The following is a 23,655-nucleotide window of genomic DNA, read 5'->3' on the forward strand; positions in this document are numbered from 1 at the left end:
GTCATCCTGGGAATGTGTCATTGGATACTGGTCCATCCTAGACCCTTACCGCACGAAGACATCGGCGGATTCTACAGACGATGATGAGACTGAAGAGTTTGATCTGATCGTTGGGGAAAGGTGAGACTCGGATGTGGGTCTCGTTCATCTCACCTCTGTAAATGTAGGCAGATATTCCAAACTCATGACTTCCTGTAGTGAGAAGAGGCTGGTCAACCAACTGATTTCCAAAAGACGCTGTACTAGAATTACTAAAATGAAAATTGGTCTCAAAGTAGGAAATACCGATCAGTTCAAAGTCCAGTTCTTTCATTTTTGCGTGGATCAGCAGAAATGTTGGATGCTAACTGACATTCGACAACCGAACTTCCGGGGTCCAAACCGCTGCATTGCTTCTACAGTATCTGTGAAGCGGGAACGAGCAGGCTGTAATCCCCGTCCAAATGGGCTGACCTTTGTTTCCATGGCGTTCGGCTGCCAGGGCCGCCGTGCATTCTGGGAAACTCTTCCCTCACTTGATTCGACTGGGCATGTGGGGACGGTCTATTTGGCCGACCATCTGGACTCGAGATAACTGCCATCCCTTCTACTGGAAGGGAAGTGGGACACGCTATAGTCAGGGCGGATGGTGTGTGTGTGTGTGTGTGTGTGTGTGTGTGTGTGTGTGTGTGTGTGTGTGTGTGTGTGTGTGTTAGTTTGCGTGTGTGTCAGGCTCAGTTTTAGTCAGTTTTGTTTTGATCAGCTGCTGCATGTGTCAGACCCACAGGTGAGTTGGAAGGGAAGCAGACCGATCTGATCTGACCTGGCAGAGGACTGTTTGAACATCCCAGACGTTTTCTGGCGGTTGGGGAGCGGAGGTCCGGCGAGGTGGGAGACTCACGCTTCAGGCGAGAGCATAAAGAACGTCAGAGGGAAGCTGTGGTGGGCGGGAAAGGAAAAACAAAGAGCAACACGGAGGAGTCGTACAGACGTGCTGTTAATTCCTCGAGCAAAGAGAGGCTTTGTCTTTGAAAACCGTCTATTATTATCATCCTGAAAGTTACAGTCCAGGTTCTCAGTTGTTACTGAGCTCAACAATAAAATCGTCTCCTTCTGCAGTTCGTCTACTCAGCATCTCTGTGGAACTGGACCACACAGATCCCGTTCCCTGCCTTCATGCCACGTTACCACCAATCCCTTATACAGTATAAAACTCACCCAACCCGAACCAGGGTCCAGGGTTTGAATTCCTCACCGCAGTCCGTCCGTCAGTCTTTATGTTTTTCTTTTCTCCAAACCCCAACTGGAACAGCAGAAAGTTCTGCAGGTTCCTCCCTTTAAAGGAACTCCTCTGGCCCCCCTCCTTGCTTGTGTTGAACTGTTGGGTTTTCTAGAAGTGACTGTTGCATTTGGTGCTGCAGTATATAAATAAAGTTGAATTGAATTGAAACGTGTTCGTAGCTGTTTTGCTGGAAGGATTTTGACTCATCGGAGTTCCAGATCGATCTGTTTGGGCTCCATGACTAAAAGACGGACTGGGATTCAGTTTCGTCTGGTTCTGACCTGGATAAGATGGGAACTTGAGTCATGTGACTTGGACTGGAGTTGACTGAAGTCTCTGTTTTCATGACTCGACTTTAAAAAAAAATTTTGACTTGGAACTCAACTTGGACTTGGAAGTTTGGGGCCAATCCCTGTTCTACCCCTTAGTCCTTTCCCTTCGTCTTACCCCTTCGTTCTACCCCTTCCCCTTGACTCTCTGTAAAACCAAGGGCCAAGGGGTAGAATCGGGATTGGCCCTGAAGACTCGGGACTTGACCTGACTTGAGACACGATGACTCGAGCGTTGTTGATTTTGTGTTTTCAGTTTTAATATAAATGTGACATTAATCCCAAATTGAGCGCAGGCTGAGAATGCTGCTGTGCGGTTGATCAATGCCCTGTCAGATCTGACACACTTGACCTGAAATACCCGAGAAGAAAGGGTTTGGGACGAGATTTTCACATATGTGACTTCAGCCAGTCAGGGAAACCTAGAGAGAGAGAGGTACAAAGACAGAGAGAGAGACACAGACAGAGAGGTATAGAGAGCGAGAGAGGGAGGGAGAGAGGTATAGAGAGTGAGAGAGAAAGGGAAAGAGGAGAGGGAGAGAGGGAGGATGGGATGTGATCTGATGTCTTCTGACAGTTCGGTATTTGCAGTAGAAAGAGTGAAAGCTTTATTGTATTAATCATGGAGGAGAGAGAAAATAGCTAAGCTCAACACACACACTCACACGGGTGTGTGTGTGTGTGTGTGTGTGTGTGTGTGTGTGTGTGTGTGTGTGTGTGTGTGTGAGCACGGTACAGATCGTTCTGTTCTGATTTTGGTCCATTGAGACGTGAGGTGAAAACAGCTGGTAAAAAGATCATCAGCGATCAGACCATCAGCCACAACATTAAGACCAGCAGAGTCCAGTGATCCACCACCAGCCACAACATTAAGACCAGCAGAGTCCAGTGATCCACCACCAGCCACAACATTAAGACCAGCAGAGTCCGATGATCCACCATCAGCCAGAACATTAAGACCAGCAGAGTCCAGTGATCCACCATCAGCTACAACATTAAGACCAGCAGAGTCCGATGATCCACCATCAGCCAGAACATTAAGACCAGCAGAGTCCAGTGATCCACCATCAGCTACAACATTAAGACCAGCAGAGTCCAATGATCCACCATCAGCCACAACATTAAGACCAGCAGAGTCCGATGATCCACCACCAGCCACAACATTAAGACCAGCAGAGTCCGATGATCCACCACCAGCTACAACATTAAGACCAGCAGAGTCCAACGATCCACCATCAGCCAGAACATTAAGACCAGCAGAGTCTGATGATCCACCACCAGCTACAACATTAAGACCAGCAGAGTCCAATGATCCACCATCAGCCACAACATTAAGACCAGCAGAGTCCGATGATCCACCATCAGCCAGAACATTGAGACCAGCAGAGTCCGATGATCCACCACCAGCTACAACATTAAGACCAGCAGCACCAACAGCAATATTACCAGTATCTAGAGATCCACCATTGACCAGAATATTATGACCTACATGGGTGAAGAAGTTCCACTTTCACACCCAAAACTAAACCTCCGCACCATAAATATATTGTAATTACATCTTAAAATGCATAATATAGTAAACATATCAATCACATTTATGAGCCAGTTGTGTTTCATAAGTGGAATTAAAGTAATTCTCACCTGTTGTCAACACAAATGTGGAACAGGAAGCCTCTTCTGATTGGACAAATATGTTGGCATAAACATCGGAATGTACAGTGAATGGAAAGATGTCATTAGGTCTGTTATGAAATACTGCAGTCAAAGAACATGATGCAGGAGTCCTTGTCTTCTCTTTTCCCGTCTTGTTCTCTCATCCTCTTTCATCCTCATCCTCTCTCGTGCTGTCCGTCTTGTCCTGTCTCATGCTCGCCCTTGTTTTTTAATCTTTGCACCATTAATTATCGGCTCATTTTATGGTATGCAGATGACTCTGATTGTGATCCTGCTTCAGGGAAATAAAAGTTCTGCGGATGCACAACTGCAGCTCGTGTGTCTCAGACCAAACACATGGCCACTGATTTTAGGAATAAATGTCAATACACCTGAGTCCGTTATCATAAAGAGACAAACCTATAGAACAAGTGCAGTCTGATCCAAATCCTGGGACTATCATGAACTTCAGAAGGAGCCACAGCTCAAACGGCACTGACTGGTTTAATTATCTGTCTTTCATTTATATTCTGAATCAGTGATTTTTTTTCTTTTTCTGGGTCATGAGGGGCGGCACCCAAGCGCCCTCTCTTGGCCCGATGCCACCGGCTTTAGTTTTAGATTATATAAGGTTCTAGGAGCAGTTCGTGTAAAAACAACAAAGAGCTTTAGAAGACCTCACACACTTTTTTCTGCTGCAGTAAATCTGCCTGTAATTGTCCGTGTGGCTATTTATGGTTATGCTTGATGTGACACACACACACACACACACACACACACACACACACACACACACACACACACACACACACACACACACACACACACACACACACACACACACGTGCACATGCACAGATATTGTATGGCACTCGAGCGACCTTGGAGATTAATGACTGTGTAGGTGCTGCAGAGCAGAACAGAGGAAGGCCAAGGCAAGAGGACACGAGAGGGAGGAGGGGGAGGGGGTGGAGGAAGAGGAGGAGGAGGTGGAGGAAGAGGAGGGGGAGATGGAGGAAGAGGAGGGGGAGATGGAGGAAGAGGAGGAGGAGGTGGAGGAAGAGGAGGAGGAGGGAGAGATGGAGGAAGAGGAGGGGGAGATGGAGGAAGAGGAGGAGGAGGTGGAGGAAGGCAGATTAAGAGAGGAGGACAGAGGAAGGAGTGGGGGTTGGTTGGGAAGTCGGACAGAAGACGGGAAGAAAGGAGGACGATGGAAAAGCGCTGAAGACGTGAAAGGAGGAGGGGAAGGAGGGACGAGGGGTGATGGGTGGAGGTGATGGAGGAGGTGATGGGGATGGTGCAGGGGGTGGAGAAGGACTGTGATTTATTGGTTGCAGATAGACCTGAACTACTGCAAAGTCAAACAGGCCTCTGTGTGTGTGTGTGTGTGTGTGTGTGTGTGTGTGTGTGCTGAAGCGACACAAAGCCCACGTTCTTTCCGTCCCCTCTCTTCTCCTGCACTGTTAAATCAGATTTATTTCCATGGATGTAATGACGCCGAGCCCCCACCCCCACCCACCACCCCCACCCACCACCCCCACCCGCCCACGGTCCCCCCACACACTGCCCCTAAGCAGTGTTGCCAGATTGGGCTCCTTCTCCACGTATTGGTTTGGTAAAATCAGCGCTGGGCTGCTTCTCACAGTATTCGGCGGGTTTTTAGAAATTATTAACTCAAACCCCGACAGACACGCCACTCACCATTATCTATGAGCCACACTGACACCGTGACCCGCCCTGCTCTGCCTCTGATTGGCTAGAATCCACTGCATTCACTGATCTGATTGGTTAACGTGTGTGTTGTGTTGTGTGTGTGTCAGAGAGAGAAAGGATATTGTGCGTCAGCCCGCATAATTTTACAGTAAGCTGGATTTAGGTTGTTGGTCGCTCGTGTTTCATGTTAGTATTGAGTAACTGTCCTGCAGTGGCTGTAATCCAGTGACTGAGAAGGCAGTCTGCGTCGGCTGTTTGGCTGGATGCACAGCTTGTTCTGCCGTTTGTCTTTGCTCACTTGGTGCAGCTGTGTCCACATGTTTTACGGTTTTAGCACAAGTTTCTGCTGAACTTGAGATTTGGGCGAGTAGCTCAACGTCCTGCCAGCGGATTAGTTCTTTACCCGCGATGTACACACCATTCATCATTCACAGACATGTTGTACTTTGACCTTGCCCAGCGGGAAGCAGCCGGAGATTGAATGCGATAATGTCCAGTAAGTGCGTCTGTTTCCACCAGGATACCGAGTCCTGATCGTGTTTTCATTGTCGAACGACCACATGAGCAGAGTCGACACATCAATGGGCCGATCATCACCAGCACCGAGGGGCAGTTTAATCCGCTCTCCTCCCTGTCATCGACTTCCATTCCAATCTAAAGCAGACCTGGGCATCGAACGGCCCGGGGGCCACACGTGGCCCTTCGGTCGTCCCTGGCCGGCCTCATTCGATGGACTATCAATCAGATAACACGTAGTGCACACGAAGCTTTGATTGACCAGCACAGACCGGGCGCTCAGCAGATTCCATCACTTTAAGGGTTTCATTGGTTCAGACAAAAGCAGGATACTCAACGGAAATCATATTCAGCAGTTCTGGAGGAAAAAGGCAGGGATTTGGGGAAAAGTCTTGCAGGATTTCTTCAGAAGACGGTCTGTTTCCTGTTCAGCACCCCTCGTCCGACTCGTCCCTGTTTGACTCCAGCAGCTTCAGTACGACTGACTCACAGCCGGAAGTCCGCTGACAGTGTTTCTGTTAGGCCGACCCAGAACCGTCAAGTCCAGAACTGTCTCACATTCTCACATTGGTTCTACAGCTGTGATACATTCTGAACGTGCCCAGAAATGACTGCGTTGTATTTGACTCTGTATAAATAAGCTTGAATTGAATTGAATTGAACCCTTCACACATTCTAGAATTCTAGAACTCTCACAAAGTCTTGAATATTCTGGAACTTTCACATCCATCTGCCATCCAGCCATCCATCTGCCATCCATCCATCTGCCACCCATCCATCCATCAGACTGACGGTTAACCTGTGGACAGATTGTGGGTCTTTGCCTCTCCTCCAGTTACTGTGGGCCTCTGGGAAGCTTCAAAAGTGGGAATCATCAATCGCTTTCCTTCCACTTCACTCGGTCTGTCACATAAAAATCCAATACAATAGATTTGGGATTACCATGTGACAGAATGTGGAAAAGCTGAAGGGGTTTTAGGCAGGACGTGTATTTCTGGGTTTCTCAGCCTGTTCAGCAGTGACTCAGCCCTACTGCACTCCCACACCGAACCAAAACGTTTCCCATCATCCACCTCAACGTGGGCCTTATGTAACAGCTCCATCAGATGGGTGTGATGGCAGTTGTTGGACTGGGGGCATTCACATCTGCGATGTCCTCCAGTACTTCCTGACAGGTCATGTGACCTCCAGATTTGACTCAATGAGCAGAGAAAAGTCTTCTGACTGCTGCAGCACGAATCCACGTTTAGAGTCTCTGTTTTGTATTTGGCCACACGGTGCTGCAGCATTGGTCACACCTGGGTGTCTTTACCTGTGGAGTTTGCATGTTATTCCCACAGAGGCTGAATTGGTGTTTTAAATTGGCTGTGACTGTCTCTCTGTGTGTTTGTCCAGTGATGGACTGCTCTCCTGTCCAGGTGCACCAGTCCTCACCTGTCCTCACCTGCCCAGGTGGATGGACCTGTTGCAGGCTGTTACGGAGCAGGGATCCTCCATGCACTGATAGCATTCCACCTGTAGAGCGTAAAGAGAGGATTTCTGGGTAGAATGTCCACCATACAGAGTGCATGAGTCACAGTGTGAGTCTTAGCAGCAGCTTTCTGAATGGATTTGTTGCTTTGTGAGTTACTGCTGCTGCGGCTCGTGACAGCAGATGTTAAAGACAGAAAACATGCCGTCGATGTCAAAGATGCAATCTTGTTTTCAGTGCATGAGTGTTTCGAAGGTTTTTCAGCTGCTGTGATTTATAGAGTCAGTTTGAGGCTGTGGAACCAATAAAGGTCATTCTCTGAGTCTGATTTCTGAACACTCCACCAGTCTGTGTTTTGGATTTCATTTTAATTGTCTCCCTTCCACTTCCTTGCATGTGAAGCAGTGTCACGGTGTCCCACAGGGAACAGTGTTGGGGCTCCTGAGACGTCCCAAAAGGTAGCCGCGGTGCTCTCTTAGCGCCGCCGTTAGTGCCGACCCGACTGCTGCCTGTGTGCCAGTCGGACACTGAACGTGGTTTAACGTGTTCAAACTCTAATCAGAGGATTGCAGCTGTCAAGACAGCCACACCACAAACTGGTAAGCCTACCCTGACCTGAATTATGCATACTGCCTCTAATGGTGCATTATTCATGACCAATGCAACGTCGTGCAGGTGGCGGTCTTGAACCATTAACCATTAAGTGGTTGGGTGAGCCCTTGGAGAAAGTAATGCTTCAGTTAGTGGAAGGATGCCCCCTTTGTTGACGGTCACACGACTCCAGAGTTCATCGGAAGGTAAGAGTGACTCCAGTGAAGTTTGCATGTTATTTTCTTGTCAATCGCACAGCTGTGGCCCATTTCCCAGCATAATGCATCTTTCCTGTTGTTTCAGGACGGACTGGCCTTCTCCGCCGTGTTGGCTGCCTGTCTTTAAAAACCCGTCCTCGTCACACTCTGCTTCTGCCCATGTTCCCTTGAAAACCGATAATTGTAAAACCGAGGAATCGTGGCTTGAGAGCTTGTACATTTCGTACGTTAAAATATATTCAAAAACAACGTTGGGAAACAAATAAGAAGAGAAAAGTGGAAACATGATGAACGGTGATCTGTTAGCCGTCGCCCTTTATCAATGAGTTGGAACGCAGAGATGTTTTACTTTAGTTCAACACGTGATGTTTAATCTGCACTGCCCCCGACGGCGAGGACCAGCTGTTACAAAAACTACATTTAGAGAAATCCCTGATGACAGACGGGATGCACCGACGCCACTTTCTTAAAGGGCGAGCTACCGCTAACCTTTAGCTACACACGAATACCGAGTTGTGATCATGTTTAGCATGTAGCTTTGCTGGTGCGTCAGCCCTGAAGCTCTTTAGCATGTAGCACGTAGCATTTCCTGAGCAGTTTCAGACTAACTCTGCTGCTGATTAAGCTCCTGGTGTTGTACCGGCTATCTTTCTCCTCAGAACATAATTCAGTCTGTCTAACGTTTGTCATTCCCATTAATATGGAAGACTCTCCTAATGGCGGACATCGCTCGTCCTCTCTTGTATCCCTGCTGCTGATGCTACTCATGTTGCATCAATGAGCTTTAACCAGTATGAGGACTCGAGCAGTATCAGTACCTGATACTAGTATCGGTGCATCCCGAATTATGACTCCAGAGGATTTTTTAAAAATGGGATTACTGTTTCAACAACTCATCATCAGCAGGGTGAAACCGACCTGTCTCCTGACGGTCTGAACCAGCTCACCTTCCCTGTTAGTGGGTGAACGATCCAACGCTTGATTCTGCTTCGTAATGACAGGAAGAGCCGACGTCCAAGGATCAAAAAGTGAAATCGCTGTGAATGCTTGGCCTGTCCGTAACAGAAGCCTGTAACAGTGGTCTGTGACGTTGGTCTGTAACCTGCAGCATTCGAGACGCCTGAGGCTTTCGCCAAATCAACTCTAAATATATTTTAAAAATCTTCTTTCTTTTGTTGTTCATTTTGTTCTTTTGCTCATTAAGAAAAAAGACATGAGGATTTGAGATGTGATAGTTTCATGACTCCATGTCCCAAACACTGAAGAGGCTTTCTCAGCGGCCAGCTGGACCTGACAGCAGCTCGGCTGCAGGTCTGAATAAATCGCACCACAACGCCTCCAGAAGCCTCTTCAAGCCCTGTCTGATCGTCCACAAAGCTTTTCTCCTTTTTTCCTCAATTAAATCATCAGCATTAGTGCGGACAAAGAGAAGCTTCATTATGAATTTCACAGTTATGAGCCGGGTCATGTGGACCACGTGTAAGTTTCCCAGAAAGTTTGTTTTAAATTGTTTTGGTCTCCTAATTCCCACTGATGGGGGAGTGGAGCCATGATGCAGAGCTCCATCTCTACGATGGGTCTACACCAGGGGTGCAGTCCTGCATGTTTTCAGTGTTCTCCTGCTCCAACGCTCCTGGATTTACTGAATGTCTGGTGATGAAGCCCTGCAGACAGCCTGACAACAGGCCAGCCATTAGCACCAGCTGTGTTGGAGTGAGGACACGCTGAAACCGTGCAGGACTGCTCCCCCGGGACCTGCGGGGACCAGGAGCGACCACCAGGGACCAACCCTGGTCTACACCCTCACGGCAGCTCTGGTCACAAGTGTTCCTCCTCCACAAAGGAGGACGAGCAAAGCTTCTACTGATCCAGAGACACAGTGAGGATTTACCAAACCAACTAACAACTGAAACAACCTGGATGGATGAAGGGTGGATGAATGGATGGATGGATGATTGCTGATAGAAGGATGGATGAGAAATGAATGCATGGATGGATGGCTGGATTAAGGATGGATGGATGATGGATGGATGGATGGATTAAGGATAGATGGATGATGGATGGATGGATGATGGATGGATGGATGGATGATAGATGGATGATGAAGGCTGATGGATGGATGGATGATTGGTGGGTCAATTGATAGATGGATTGATGATTAATGGGAGATGGACGGGTGGATGATGGATGAATTGATGGATGAATTGATGGATGATGGATGGATGGACGGATGCATGAATGGATGATAGATGGATGATGGATGGACGATGGATAGAAGGACGATGGGTAGCAATGCCTTGCTCCCTGCTGGTCTTTACTGTCGTTCCTGCTGCTGAACAGCTGGATTACTTGAGCGTTTCCTGTGGTCAGGACCGAGGATCAACATTATGCTGTATTCATTCAGCGCCTGGGGAGAAAACCAGGTGAAAGACGTCCGTCCTGTCAGTTCACAGCAGTACTGGTAACCAGGACGACGGACGAACAGTCCTGCCTCTGGAATGTGGTGAAAGGTAGCACTCTAATGCTACAACACCTAATCATCATGGGATTAAACTGACTGTCTCCTGACGGTCTGATCAAGAGTCCGTATTCTACATTAACGGGCGAACAGTCCACCGCTGGGTGAATTCTGCTGTGAGAAACTGATTCTGACACAAGACGACATAATTTAATTGAACCTTCAGAATCAATGGAACAGTTCACATAAACACAAATAATGAAATCTGAAAAAGGAACAAGTCACAGGACAAAAATAAATCTGATTGTCGAGGTAAATCAGTGGAAAATGAATAATCAGCAGTGGTTTTCCCTGATTATCTAGATCAACCAAATGATCAGATATAATAAGATATTTAGTCTATCTTTGATGAAGCTGTATAATTTTTGGGTTTAGCTTTCTGAGATGCTCCTGTATTTTCTTGTTAGATCAGTGTCCCAGCGGCATTGGTTCTCTGTTTAACCTATTAGACAGTTGTGCACACGGACACCCAGTATTGACCTTCTCAACACAGGATGCATGGATTTTTAAATGGTAGATTAAGGTCACTTTCATTGATGTATAAATGGGATTTACATTCACTGCACAGCGCCGTGGCTTCAAGTTTGGTTGATTGGAAACACCAAAACACTGCGACAAGAGAATAAAAGCTTGATTTTGAAAGTATACATTAAAATTTCCCAAGCTTCACTGTGAAAAATGCTTCAGGTCCTGTTTACATAATGATCATTGGTTCAACATTAACCACAGAGCCGCGACACCATGAGCTCCCTCTCGTGGTACGTGAGGGCAAATCACAAATACACATTTTCAATAAAACATGTTTGAAAACATGTGAAATTATGCAAATTAATAGAAAACTTACAATGTAAAAATGATGGATTTCCTATTTAAATTCAGTATTTCAGTAATCCTTTCAGAGCTGAGAGAGTTGTCAAAGTGAGTCGAGGAGAGGCTCGGGTGGAGAACGGCTGGAGGAGGACAAGAACAACAACGTGGAGAGAATCTGACGCAGAACGAGACGAAGAAGAGTTGAAGAGTCAAATCACCGGTTTCATAAGAGGAGCTGCCAAACCCAGGATGCAGACTGACGGGGTCCTCCACCCCTCAAACATCTTGTCTTGTATCTTTACCGAAAACAAGACATCCGGTCCAGATGTGGATCTAACGTTGTCCATCCTGGAGACCTTGGAGCGACTGCGTCTCATAAGACTACGGTTCAGTCAGGAACTAGATCCTCTTCACTAGATCCCACCAGGATCCCACCGGGGAGGAGGACGCAGTCCGTGCTGAACCAAGTAGAGGCCGGGGAAACTGTACAGTGGTTCTGGACCAGACACTGGACTGGTCCGCAAACGCGGACGCCGTCTTTGAGAAGGGACAGAGTGTCTTCCTGAGCTTGGAGCTTCAAGTCAATTCATGTAGAAACTTTATTTCATTATATTATTATTTCAAAAGCTTTAATAGGCTGGGGTTGGAATCTTTAGGAGACAAATGTCTGGATATGGAGCCATCCGCTGCATAATGCAAGATTTTCTTTCTGTTTTATTTAAAGCCACATCAGAAATATATGTGGCGCTGCTGAACAGATGGCAGCGTTGGCTTCGAGCCACACCGAGGTGCTCACCATGTGTCATTTCTGCATATTCACTGGTAATTTTAATCATTTTGTGATGGAAAATCCACCTTATGAGAGACTGTATGACTCACTTTTAAGCTGTTTGACTGATATTACTGCCATGAAGCCACAGCGGCTTGTGAATTCTGGTAAAAAACATTTAAATGTACACAACAAGCACAGAGTGATGCCGGACAGATTTACCCAACTAATCATTTTCTGGTGCCTGTGTGTCAATGGTTTGTTTCACGTATAGGCGGGGCTACGAGGGAAAAATGGAGCCTGGTATCGCGCAACAGAGCGATATGCTAATGTGTTTGCGTCCACATGGAGCCTACTGGCATGAAGCCCCGGAGCCCAGGATCTACCCGGGAGACATGAATGATTTTGGTGTCCATGTTCTCATCACTTGACCAACAGGATAATCTACCACAGACATGGTGTGTTCCTCTGAGTTTTGTACTATTCAGGTGCTGAAGAGACGTTTCTCAGTGCGATGGTCCTGTCAAGTCTTGTTTCGGTGTGGAAAGCCAAAAAGGAACAGGTGGCAGCAAATCGAATTTGGTTCTTTCGGCAGAGACAAACATTGGTCATGCAATCTGTGCCACGTTTGGCTTTCAACACGATGTATTGATGTTAACGGTCTGAAGTACACACTCCAGGTCTGCTGCACTTCTGAATGAGACGTTTTCCAATCCGAGGACTCGTCGCTTCTGTTGTTTTAAGCCCCGAAATGGTTTGAAATGAGAGTGTGATATTTCAGCAGTGAGAACAGGTTTATTCGGGAATGTTGAAATTCACTGATGCTTTTTGTTTTTCATGGATGATCTTAATCTGCAAAGTGAAAATTCAAGTGTCTGGTTCATTTTGTTTTTTTGTTTTAGAGTGTTATTAGATTTCTTTCTGTCTGTCCATTTGTCTGTCTGTCTGTCCGTCCGTCCGTCTGATCAGCTGCTCTTCATCCTCTGATTGCGATGATGATGAAGGTGGATTGGCCTGTCAGTGGACTGCCGAGCTCGGGCTGCTGTTGTGACAAACAAACCGATGCATCTTGGGGTTTTCCTCCCAGTCTGATGGAAAGGCCTCGCTTGCTTTGCACTGCGACATGTTTGACCTGAAGATCTGGAAGCGCTGAAGATGATTTGTTATTCATTCATATTCCGTTCCTCGCCGTCTCCTCTCCACTCGGACCGAGCAAGCCGCCATCTGCTCACTGCTGTTTATCTGACGAGAGTTTCTCTGAATTTTTCTGCCAAATTCCTTGATGTCTGGAGCGCGGGGGGCCGGCCGGGCAGCGCCGGGGAATGAAGCGACGGGAGCTCATCGATGAGTGTGTGAGGAGGAGGAGCAGAGACAGATCAGCATCACTCCCGTCGACTCGTCTCACAGCATCAAAGCTTGATGGAAAAATACCAGCGTCCAGTGTGTGTGTGTGTGTGGTGTGTGTGTGTGTGTGTGTGTGTGTGTGTGTGTGTGTGCAGTGACCAGACAGTGTTTTCACTGCAGATGCCCGTACGGCTCACATGCTCCACTGATTGATTCCTGGCAAATCTCTGGCATTTCTGCGTGGGTCCGTTCAGACCAGGGGTTCGACCAATGGGAGCGAGCCGCCGGCTGCCCTCCGGCCTCGTGAAGACCGGACGCTTTATTGCCGCCGCCGCGAGTCAGCGAGCAGACGAAGACCGAAACACAGCGCCGTGTCCTGGAGGGTCTCTGTCCTGAATGTCCCCCACGTCTCCCTGCTTCAGACTATGTCTTCATCAAGCTTGAGAAAAGGCCCAATGAAGTGTGTTTCAGCTGGGAGAGACCATCCAGGGCTGAGACCTTCCTGGACAGAGACTGTCCTGAACAGAGACCCTCAATGACAGAGACCCTCCAGGATGTAGACCTTCAAGGACAAAGACTCTACAGGATGTAGACCCTTGAGGCCAGAGACTCCTAACGTAGACCTTTCATTACAGAGACCCTCCAAGATGAAGACCTTCCTGAACAGAGACCCTCTAGGACGTTGACCTTCCAGGACAAGACTCTCTAGAACATAGACTTCCAGGACAGAGGCTGTCCTGAACAGAGACCCTCAATGACAGAGACCCCCCAGGATGTAGACCTTCTAGGACAGAGACTCACTAGGACATAGACCCTGACAGAGACCCCTCAGGATGTGGACCTTCAAGGACAGAGACTCACTAGGACATAGACCCTGACAGAGACCCTCCAGGATGAAGACCTTCATGGACAAAGACTCTCCAGGATGCCTTGAGGACAGAGACTCCTAACGTAGAGCTCTCAGGACAGAGATTCTCCAGGATGAAGACCTTCTAGGACAGAGACTCACTAGGACACAGACCCTGACAGAGACCCTCCAGGATGAAGACCTTCCAGGACCAGAGTTTGACACGTGCATTAAAGGCTTAATACTGACTCTGGTCCCGAGTCCTGAGGACAGCAGACAGCATCAAACAAAAAACCTATCCAAAGACTCAGAGTCCAGTGACCTGAGCAGTCCAGGACCTGTCCTTTGGCGTCTCGATCCAGACCCACCAAACCTGTACTGAGGCTGGACTCCATCCTTTAAAGGGCCCTGCTGCCACGAAAAAGAGTCTCAATGTCTTCTATGTCTTCAGTGGGGCTTCGACTTTCAGGAAGTGCTGGGTGTCCCTGCGAGATGAGACGTGAGACGCGTCCCCCGTCACTGTGGTGTGGACAGTTCCTCTCTGGAGGCGGAGCTCAAAGACGCTGAGTTTTCTGGATACAGACTGGAATTAATCTGAGGTTTAGTGGATTTATTCTGCAGTTTTCCAGATTGAAGCTGGAGCTTTCAGTTTTTCAGTCCGATGTTTCTGGATTTATTCTGGAGTTTGTCAAACGTGGAGTTCACTGGATTCATTCTGAAGTTTTGTTAAATTAATGTAGAGTTTTCTGGATTTATTCTGGAGTTTTCCAGGTTTATTCTGAAGGTTTCTGGACTTATTCTGAAGTTTTCTAGATTCATTATGGGTTCTTTTAAATACATATACTGGATTTATCTTAGAATTTTCTGGATTCCCATTCTAGAGTTTTATGGATGCTTTATTCTGGAGTTTATTTGATACCATTACTAGGTAAACAGGAATTTGTTGTCCATTCCAGCCAACCACTGAGACAGTTCGACTCATTAAGTTCCTGATTTACTGTTGATTTAGTGTTTAATGAGGTCATGCGTGCACTGGGCCCTGTTTAGTATGGTTCTGTTGGGATTATTCAGATATTTGTTATTCAGAGACTGAAGTGCGGAGTCGGAGGTGATTCTATGGAGCTGAAGTGTCTTTGGAGAACTTTCAGGACGGCGCTTGAGTCCCTCCAAAATCCAGACGCTCAGTGAGAAGACGAGCGAAGCTAGAGACACACTGATGAGAACACATTCCTCCAGTGCCACAAAGTAATCTCATGTCTTTGTTTTCTCATCAGACAAAGCAGAGATTCTGCCTTGAATGATGTTTGTATCCCAAATTGACAGAGTCTCATAACTTGAAACACTGAAAGGTTTTTGTAAATGAAGGAATGGAGCCAGACAGTATAAATAGTTTTTTTTTTTTTTTTTTGTATCTTATCATGTACCATTTTTTTCTGTATGCTTCTTGTTTGGCTGCATGTTTTCCTCTGCGGACCTTGGTTTCTGGGTTTTGTTTGATTTGTACTGCACCACTGTATCCTGAGCCAATTAAATGGAAAACCCGCCTCCGAGCAAGCCGCTGTTTTTTTTTTTTTTTTTCGTTTCCTTGCCTGCAGACCGGAACACCTGGTACTGCGGGTGATGCCGGCGTTGTTCCGGACTGTTCCGCCGCCGCTCTTTAATAGGCTGCAGCAGCTCTGCAGTGACCTGGACAGTAATGGAATTTTCTGCTCCCGCTCCAATGACCCACATCCAATCTGCGCGATCGCTCGCCGCCACGGCCCAAAGTGAATCACAGGCGTCGGAAAACACGAGCCGGCCGCTCCCTGAATCCTCCGGCCACGCAGCGTGTTTGCGATGTGGAGTGGGCATCGGAGGGTATTAGTGTCTGGATTAGGGGGGTGAGGGTGTGGATTTACAGGACTTATTGGAAAAGGCCCGGGGATCAGAATGGGTGCCAGTCTTTCACTTCCTGGGCCTGTTGTTATTCTTCTTTTGTTTTTCCATCTTCCCATCTGTCTGACTCAAACACTATTAAACCCGGCTCACATGTCATTGGTTGCTTTGATTTGTTTGCGTCCATCTTTCTTTTTTTTTTGTCCATTTTCCCCCTGAGTGTTCGGTTCCCCCTCACCCTGCAGTGACGTCGGGGGAACGCTGTGTTTTCTTTCAGGTTTGGACTGAGTCTTGATGAGTCTTGGTTCTGGCCAGCGGCTCGCTGCGTTCTCTCTCTTCACAATGTGACGGGACGGACTGGGTTTTTTTGGCAGGGTTGACTTTATACACTCCGCTGTAACACCTCCTCCGCTCTCTATCTCGTCAGTTTGAAGATGAAGATCGACACCAGCCTGACGATGCCCCAGCTCCCGGAGGCCCTGTCCCAGGCAGGCCTCCAGTTCTCTGTGGCCACCGAGGAGGACTTTGATGAAATCATGGCCATGAGCCAGGACATCTACGGAGGCCTTGACTACCTTCCAACTCGGTACACCAGCTGGCTGCAGGAGACCAACCGCACAGTCATTCTGGCTCGCAAGCAGGGCAAAGTGGTGAGTTCCCTCTGCGGGGGCGATTTATTCCAATCACACCCAATAACTCAAACCGTCTTCTGAAAGTCTGCGTCTAAGACACAACCGTAGGAACTATAGAGGACAATAAGAAGTGCAGATATGCTTGGGTTGTTTTTTTTTAGCAACTCTAACTGATGATGCTGCCTCCACCATGCCTCAGCATGGGGATGATAGGGGGTCAGGGGCGTTGCCCCATTTCTTTTCCTTAGATTGTCGAGAAGAGAAGTGCTCAGTTGGCTGGTGCTGTGAAAGAGAGCGTCTTTCAGGTTTTCCTGATCCAGAGTCTTTTGCCGGCGTCCCTGCCAGATCGCCCTGGAGTCGGTGTGTGTGATCGACGACGGGGAGACGATGCTGGTGGAGGGCCTTCGGGTGGCTCCTCAGGAGCGGGGCAAGGGCGTGGCGGGCGTCCTGCTCCGCTTCTGCTCCGAGCTGGTGAAGTCCAAGTACCCGGAGGTGAAGGTGACCCGGCTGACCCGCGACGATCAGCTGGGACCCAAGGATTTCCAGAAGTACCGCATCATAACCAAGCAGGTAGCCAGGGTTTCTGGGTGTTTGTCTTCGGTGGTCACGGTGTCGACGGGTTCTCACAGCGAGCTCGGTGTCTTCAGGGCATCCTGCTGGTGCGCTTCAGGGCCGAAGACGTCAAACTGCGCCTGTCCGAGCTCCAGCCCTCCTTCCCGGTCTCCAACCGCTCCCCCGTGCATCTGGATCACCCCGCCATCCACCGGCTGTACCTGACCACCGACCTGATGCGGGGCGTCCTTCCCAACGCCACCATCATTCAGGACTGGCAGCCTTTCAAGCCTTCCCTCAGCAACATGGCCATCCTGCTGAAGAAGGACATCGACTGGCTGGTGGACGACGAGGCCCGTCCCACCGTGGCCAGCCTCTGCACCTTCCCCTTCAGGGTGCCCATCGGAGACGACTGGTGAGGCTTCGCTCTTCAATTATTCATGAGGCCGAGCGGTCTTTCAATACAGTCATTCATAACGCCAAATGATTTGACCGCTCGGGAACACAAAAGCTTGTTCCCAGCTCCTGTCCGTTCATGTGCCGATTTGGCAGTTCTCTACAGAGGAAGCGTCTTCCTCCGAGTGTCCTCTTTCAGCAGCTGAAGAACAAAGTCTCCTCAGACGGGGTAGTTCAGAGGGGGGGGGGCTGAAACGAGACCGTCTATAGGGGATTGCATTGCAAAGCATCTGTTGCCTAGCAACCTTGGCATCAGGACCCTCATATGGGGGAGAAATGAGGCAGAAGGAATTCTTGAGGCTCTCTCTGAGGTGAAGCCTCAGAGGGTGAGATCCTCCATTCAGTGTTCGACTTTATTCATTAATTGCATTATTGGTCATTTTATTGAGTTTGAAAGCCAAAAGTGAAGCGTAGAAGTGCTTTTCTTCCCCCGTTATCGGGGCTGTTCAGGTTATTTATCTTTGACCAAGAATCACAAGCTGTAAAAAATCATCTTCATCCAGGATGTTGGACTGAAGCGGACTCAGAATAACCAGACTTCCTGTGTGTTTGATCCAGGTACTACCTGAACATCGACATGTTCGGTAAAGACCTGGGCCTGGTCCGCCAGCAGTTCCTGAGCCACCTGCGTCGCCACACCGCGGCGCTGCAGGGTCACGTGATGTGCCAGATGTTCCTGGACCCGCCGCTCTGGAAGCCCATGGCCGAGTTCTGCCAGGGCGTGCTGGGCGTGGAGCTGGTGAAGGAGTACACCGAGCAGTGCGTGGTGGAGTCGGACGTCGCCTAGTGGCCGGGGTCGGGGCGGCGAGGGGCGCGAGGCGAAGGTGCAAGGAAGGAACCAAGAGTAAAGAACGGACACGATTTCAAATTTCATACAACAGACAAAAGAAAACAAAGAAACCCTCTGAGCTGAGGAGCAGGAAACTAATGTAGTGTGGCGAAACAAAACACACAAACCAATACACAGCATGGACGTACAATCACAGGGATTCAGCCTGGGCAGCTACACAAACATCTCAATCCTCTAAATGACTTGATGTGAAAAGTGGTTTAAACCAAGATGGAGGAAGGTCGCCTCTTGGGTTTGTTTGGTTTGGTCACAGATGATGATTGAACCCTCGAGTCATTTTCAGGGAATCAGAAAACTCTAAAGAGCTGAGTCAGCACTGTAAAAAAGTCAGGAAAATTAATTAGACGTTTTGCAGTGCATGATTTCCCAGAAGAGATAAATTGCTCTTCCACTGAACAGTGCTCTTTCTCTTGGCCCCAGTTCAGGCCGGCTGCACAGACTCTTAGTTGTGTGGAGAGAAAGGAGGATTCGGCTCAGATTTTCTTTAACCTTCCTCAGAAAATGGACCCGGCGGTGAAGCGTCGTCCGCTCACCTCCACCCGACTCTCCGGGTGCCTGTGGTTCTACGTCCATGCTCTGCATTTCCGACAGGAGCCAGGAAGGATGGGGAAGCTTCCTCACACTGGCGACAGTGATAAATCCAACATAAACCATGCAAATGCTCTTGGTTGAAAAAAAAAAGATGTACCTACCTCTGGGGCATCTCAAACTCTTTCAGTTAGTTCTCTTCTTTCTGTAAATATGGAACTTCTAATTATGTACAAAGGCTGAGTTGGGTCACTAAATCTGCACAACTCTAAAGGCACTTTATTCAAACCACTGGAACAGTTTGTGTCTACATTCGAACAAAAGGATCAAATTTGCAGAGATGTTATTTTGCAGATCGACGTCTTTTTGTCTTTTTAGCTCCGGGATCAATTCAGCAGATAATCTGCAGACACACTGACATGACGGTCCTGCAGACGCTAAACGCCTGAGGACTCCTCCTCCTTCATGGTCCAGTCTTAACTTTTGTCTTTTTATTTTCATTGTTTTGTTTTGTTTTGTTTTGTTTTTTCATTTAAAATATTTGACTTGTACAAATATATGTCTTACTAATTTAATACTTTCACTGAAATGCTGCAATAAAACGATTAACTTCTTAAGACGTAGGGAGAAACGCAGGCCTAACTGTAGTTTTCTAGCATAAACTGCTAAAGCTAACGCTGAAGGGAGGACTTCGCTGGGGGGGTTGAGGGAGGCAGGAAGTGAGTGAATGTTGAGTGTTTGAATCAACGTTACGTGTTTTTATGCACCGCTGGAAACAGCAGCGGGGAAGTTCTTCGTTCCCTGTCGTGAAGCAGAGTCTGATGGAAACACACTCAGATCTAGAGTTATGTCAGTAGAGCGTTCAGTCGTTACGGGCCTTCGGACCACCTTCAGGTCCTGGTCCTGGTCCTGGTCCTGGTCCTGCTCCACTGAAGAGAGGCTAAAGAGCCACATGTGGCCCCAGAGCGGTGATTAATTCAGATAAGTCAGTCAGTCACGCCTACAACCTGCTAATAAGAGCATTTCAGATTCATCCTCCAGGTTGTGGTGACATGAATTATGAATTAGGGTTTATGTCGGGCTGTCAAAAGAATTGTTTTTAATTGTGATCAACTGATGGGAATAATCCCATTTTATGTTTAAAATTGTATTATTTTGCATTTCAAGGCAAAGCATTTCTTAACAAAGTGTCTTTATTGGGAATCAAACGAGCACAAAGAAATAATTTCCTTTTTGACCTTTTAGATTTTCTTTCAAAATAAAGTTCCATGTAGACCCATTGGTCTACTTCATAAATCCATCTTCAAGAAAAGTTCCAACAGTGATGAAACCGGGACCCGTTCTAAGAGGACTAAAGTGATTTAACATAATCTGGTGCTTCTTCGAAATTAAATAATCGAACCATCAGCAAAACAATCAGACTGACCCTAACTTAAAATAATAGCAAGCAGCTGATCTGAAACTCTGGAGACAGATTTGAACTTCAATATTACCGCATTTTCAAGCATCAAAAGACGAATCTAATCCTGACTGTGCCATTAATCCTGCTGAAAATAAATAAATCTTTTGACAGCCCTGCTGTAGCGCTCCGGGACGTGAGCAGGTCAGTGGCGTCTGGCGCCCCGGCCGTCCTGACCGGTCCCTGCCGCCCGCTCTGGCTCGCTATTTGGAGATCTGCACAGATAACAGCTGCTATCCGCCTCCAGCCCGTCAACACGGGAACCTCTCGATTTCACCCAGCACAACCAGTCTTTTGAGTCTGAAGGCAGAATCCAGGACAAATCAAAGCTAGAAATATATTTTTGTTGTATTTTTTCACAGTAATATAAAGTACATGTAAATACTGTACATTGAGTGAGAACAGCCGTGAGTCAGTGGAGCGGTGAAGCCTGCTGGTCCTATTTTAATGCTGTGAAGTCCGCCGGTGGCGGTCGGCCCGGCCCAGACAGGATCCGTCACTGGCGCCGTACCTTTTCAATGGATTTCCTTTTAAACCCGTTTGAAACGTTCGTGAAGCCTGCTGGAGTCATTCTGGGAAGGAAGAAACCGCTTCCGTGTGAGCGTCAACCGGATTTCGTTAAGAGATCAATCCGCCGTCTGTCCGCCACCGTGAGAGACGTAACCGAGATCAGACCGAACCGTAGGAGGACAGAACGCCGTCTCTACGTAGTCTACCGCCTCCACGGTGGTTTCACCTGACCGGACGCTCATCGTATGCCGAGTCAGGCTGCCACGGGTACCATGGTGTCTGGCTGTCGGCGGTGATCCCTGGGGAACCACAGCGATCTGTGGCAATCCATGGTGACCCATTTTGTGTTGATCCGTGGCGATCCATGATGATCTATTAAGATTCCTAGTAACCCACGGTGAGCCGTGGTGATCTGTGGCAATCCATGGCGATTCCTGGCTATCCATGAAGATTCCTAGCGACCCGTGATGATTCGTGGCAATCCTTTTTGAATCGTGGCGATCCATGGCGAATCGTTCCAAATCTTGACGATCCACGGTGATCCAAGAAGATTCCGAGCAACCTGTGGCGATCCGTGGCAAATCGAGGCGATATGCGGCAATCCATGTCGATTCCTGGCGATCCATGAAGATCCCTGGTGACTCGTGGCGATCCGTGGTGATCCGTAGACCTCGGCAGACTCGGCACATCAGTGAGAAACGGGGGTTCACCCGTCTGACGGCTTTACACACACATCTAGAACCAGCGTCGTTACCAAAAGACGATTCTATTTTCTGTTTCAGTAAGCAGTCAGTCCCAGAATCAGAGTTAGAGTTAGAGCGTGATCTATCAGGACGGTTCAGTTTGTCTGATTTCACACATTTTAACAGCTTTTTAAAAGTTTCCTTCAATCGATTTCCAACATCAGTCAGTACAGCCACTGATCAACAGTCCTTATTCATCCTGTGAGGAAGTCTTCAGTTCGACAGTCAGTCTTCAGTATTGATCATATTCAGCCAAACCGTTAGTTTGATGTTCCGGTGACGGTCTCAGACCTGGATCCCCGGTCTCAGACCCAGATCCCCGGTCTCAGACCCAGATCCCCGGTCTCAGACCCGGATCCCCGGCCTCAGACCCGGATCCCTGCTCTCACCTCACTCTTGTGAATACAGTAAATAGTGAACAGATGTACAGATGTAGTCAGGGGATTTTATGCAGCAGTATTTTTTCACTGAACGCGGACAGACGGACCGACGGACCGACGGACGGACGGACGACAGCGGCGGCGCCGGGAGGAAGCTCAGAGCAGAAAGTGCCAAACGTCCCGCTTGAAACCGCTCAACTTTCCAAACGCCAGCGACCGCGGCGAGTCCGACGCCGGCCTTCCAAAAGTGCGTCTATTTTTTTCTGAGTAAAGCCCAAAAAAACCGGAGCCCGACGTGTCAGAAGGGAGAGTTGGAGTGTTCGTGGGTGACGGGGAAGTGTGCTGCCGCCTGGCGCTGCGCACCCGGCCAGTCTTCAGGGTGTCGTGTGTGAGAGTAGTGTGTGTTTTCTGATCACTGTTCAAGCCATCCGGCTCGTGGGTAACGCAGCATGCACTTTAGTTGTCTTTGGCAATAATAGAGAAGCTCCCGTCTCCTGTAAAGTAGCATCCACGTCAGAGGAAACCAATCTTCTCCTTCACGGCTGAGTGTGTGTGTGTGTGTGTGTGTGTGTGTGTGTGTGTGTGTGTGTGTGTGTCAGTTCATTCAAATAGAACTCTATTTTCCAGAACAGACGAAGGTCTTGAAGCGAGTTTGAGCTGAAGACGCAGGTTTAGGTTTTCTTAAAACCAACAGATACAGAGCTACTCATGCATTTATTGTGGTAGTTTTTTTTTTTTAAAATAGGCTTTTATTTTCTTAGTGAGTAATTCCACTTTGTGAGACCTCATACTTTTACCTTGTCCTCTTTCCTCGGCTGTAGTAACTAGTTACCTTGAAGACTAACCTGGATCCAGCCGCTGTGCTGATAGAAACGTAGACTTCAAAGATCATCCCTCGGCGACCCGTCTCTGTGCGTGGATTCTCTCTCTGTGCTTCATCTGTAGTGACGCTTCATCTCCGCTGATGTCCTGAACCTCCCGACCCAGCGCGGAGGACATGAACCAAGCTCCATTCGTTGTATTTTCAGTAAAGACAAGTAACAATGTGTGTCTTCTCTCGTGTTGTGTCCTTCATGTTCAGTCATTCTCTTTTTGTTGGGATGAGGTGGGAAGATACACATGTTTGTATACACGTGTGTTAAAAATGTACACAAGCACAAAAATTATACACTTAAGTAAAAATAGAAGTGGTGAATCTGAACAAAGAGAAAATAATCAATCCAGATTGTCACAGATTATTTATAAAAACTCCCTGCCACTTTTAGGAGCTGTGCGTCTCATTCACTGAACAGCTGACGTTCTATACTCCCACACAGACAGTAGAGGGCGCTGTGGCAAACTTTGTTTATTAGGGTTTTGTTTCCCCCAAGAAATGTAATCACAAATAGGGGGGGGAAAAAACAACACATACTGACTAAATAATGAAAGCAATGAACAGTATGAGTCACAAATCAACCATCAAACAGAATCCCTCAAGTTAAGAAGAAAATAAAAACTTAAATAAATAAATAAATAAATAAATAAATAAATAAATAAATAAATAAATAAATAAATAAATAAGAACAAACAAACAAATATTCAAATCAATCAAAATACAAAGCTTTGACCCTGCAAGTGTCGCACAGCATCA

The 23,655-nt window shown here is 47.7% G+C and overlaps 1 protein-coding gene across 1 annotated transcript; it reads left to right on the forward strand.

Moving 5' to 3' along the window:
• The first annotated feature begins 12,248 nt into the window (after window positions 1-12,248).
• Window positions 12,249-18,385, forward strand: nat16 (N-acetyltransferase 16). The gene is made up of 5 exons (XM_030087986.1): window positions 12,249-12,307; window positions 16,343-16,565; window positions 16,893-17,117; window positions 17,195-17,514; window positions 18,114-18,385. The coding sequence occupies exons 1-5, from the start codon at window positions 12,249-12,251 to the stop codon at window positions 18,340-18,342; spliced, it is 1,056 nt and encodes a 351-aa protein (XP_029943846.1). The 3' UTR covers window positions 18,343-18,385.
• Window positions 18,386-23,655: the final 5,270 nt, after the last annotated feature.

The sequence above is a fragment of the Salarias fasciatus genome, chromosome 3 (assembly GCF_902148845.1).
Source record: "Salarias fasciatus chromosome 3, fSalaFa1.1, whole genome shotgun sequence".
In the NCBI taxonomy this organism is placed as follows: domain Eukaryota; kingdom Metazoa; phylum Chordata; class Actinopteri; order Blenniiformes; family Blenniidae; genus Salarias; species Salarias fasciatus.

Coding starts and splice junctions, on each gene's coding strand:
- nat16 (XM_030087986.1), top strand. CDS start 12,249: ATGATTTTGGTGTCCATGTTCTCATCACTTGACCAACAGGATAATCTA. Junction 12,308..16,342: donor GATAATCTACCACAGACATG/GTGTGTTCCTCT, acceptor CTATCTCGTCAG/TTTGAAGATGAAGATCGACA. Junction 17,515..18,113: donor GTGCCCATCGGAGACGACTG/GTGAGGCTTCGC, acceptor TGTTTGATCCAG/GTACTACCTGAACATCGACA.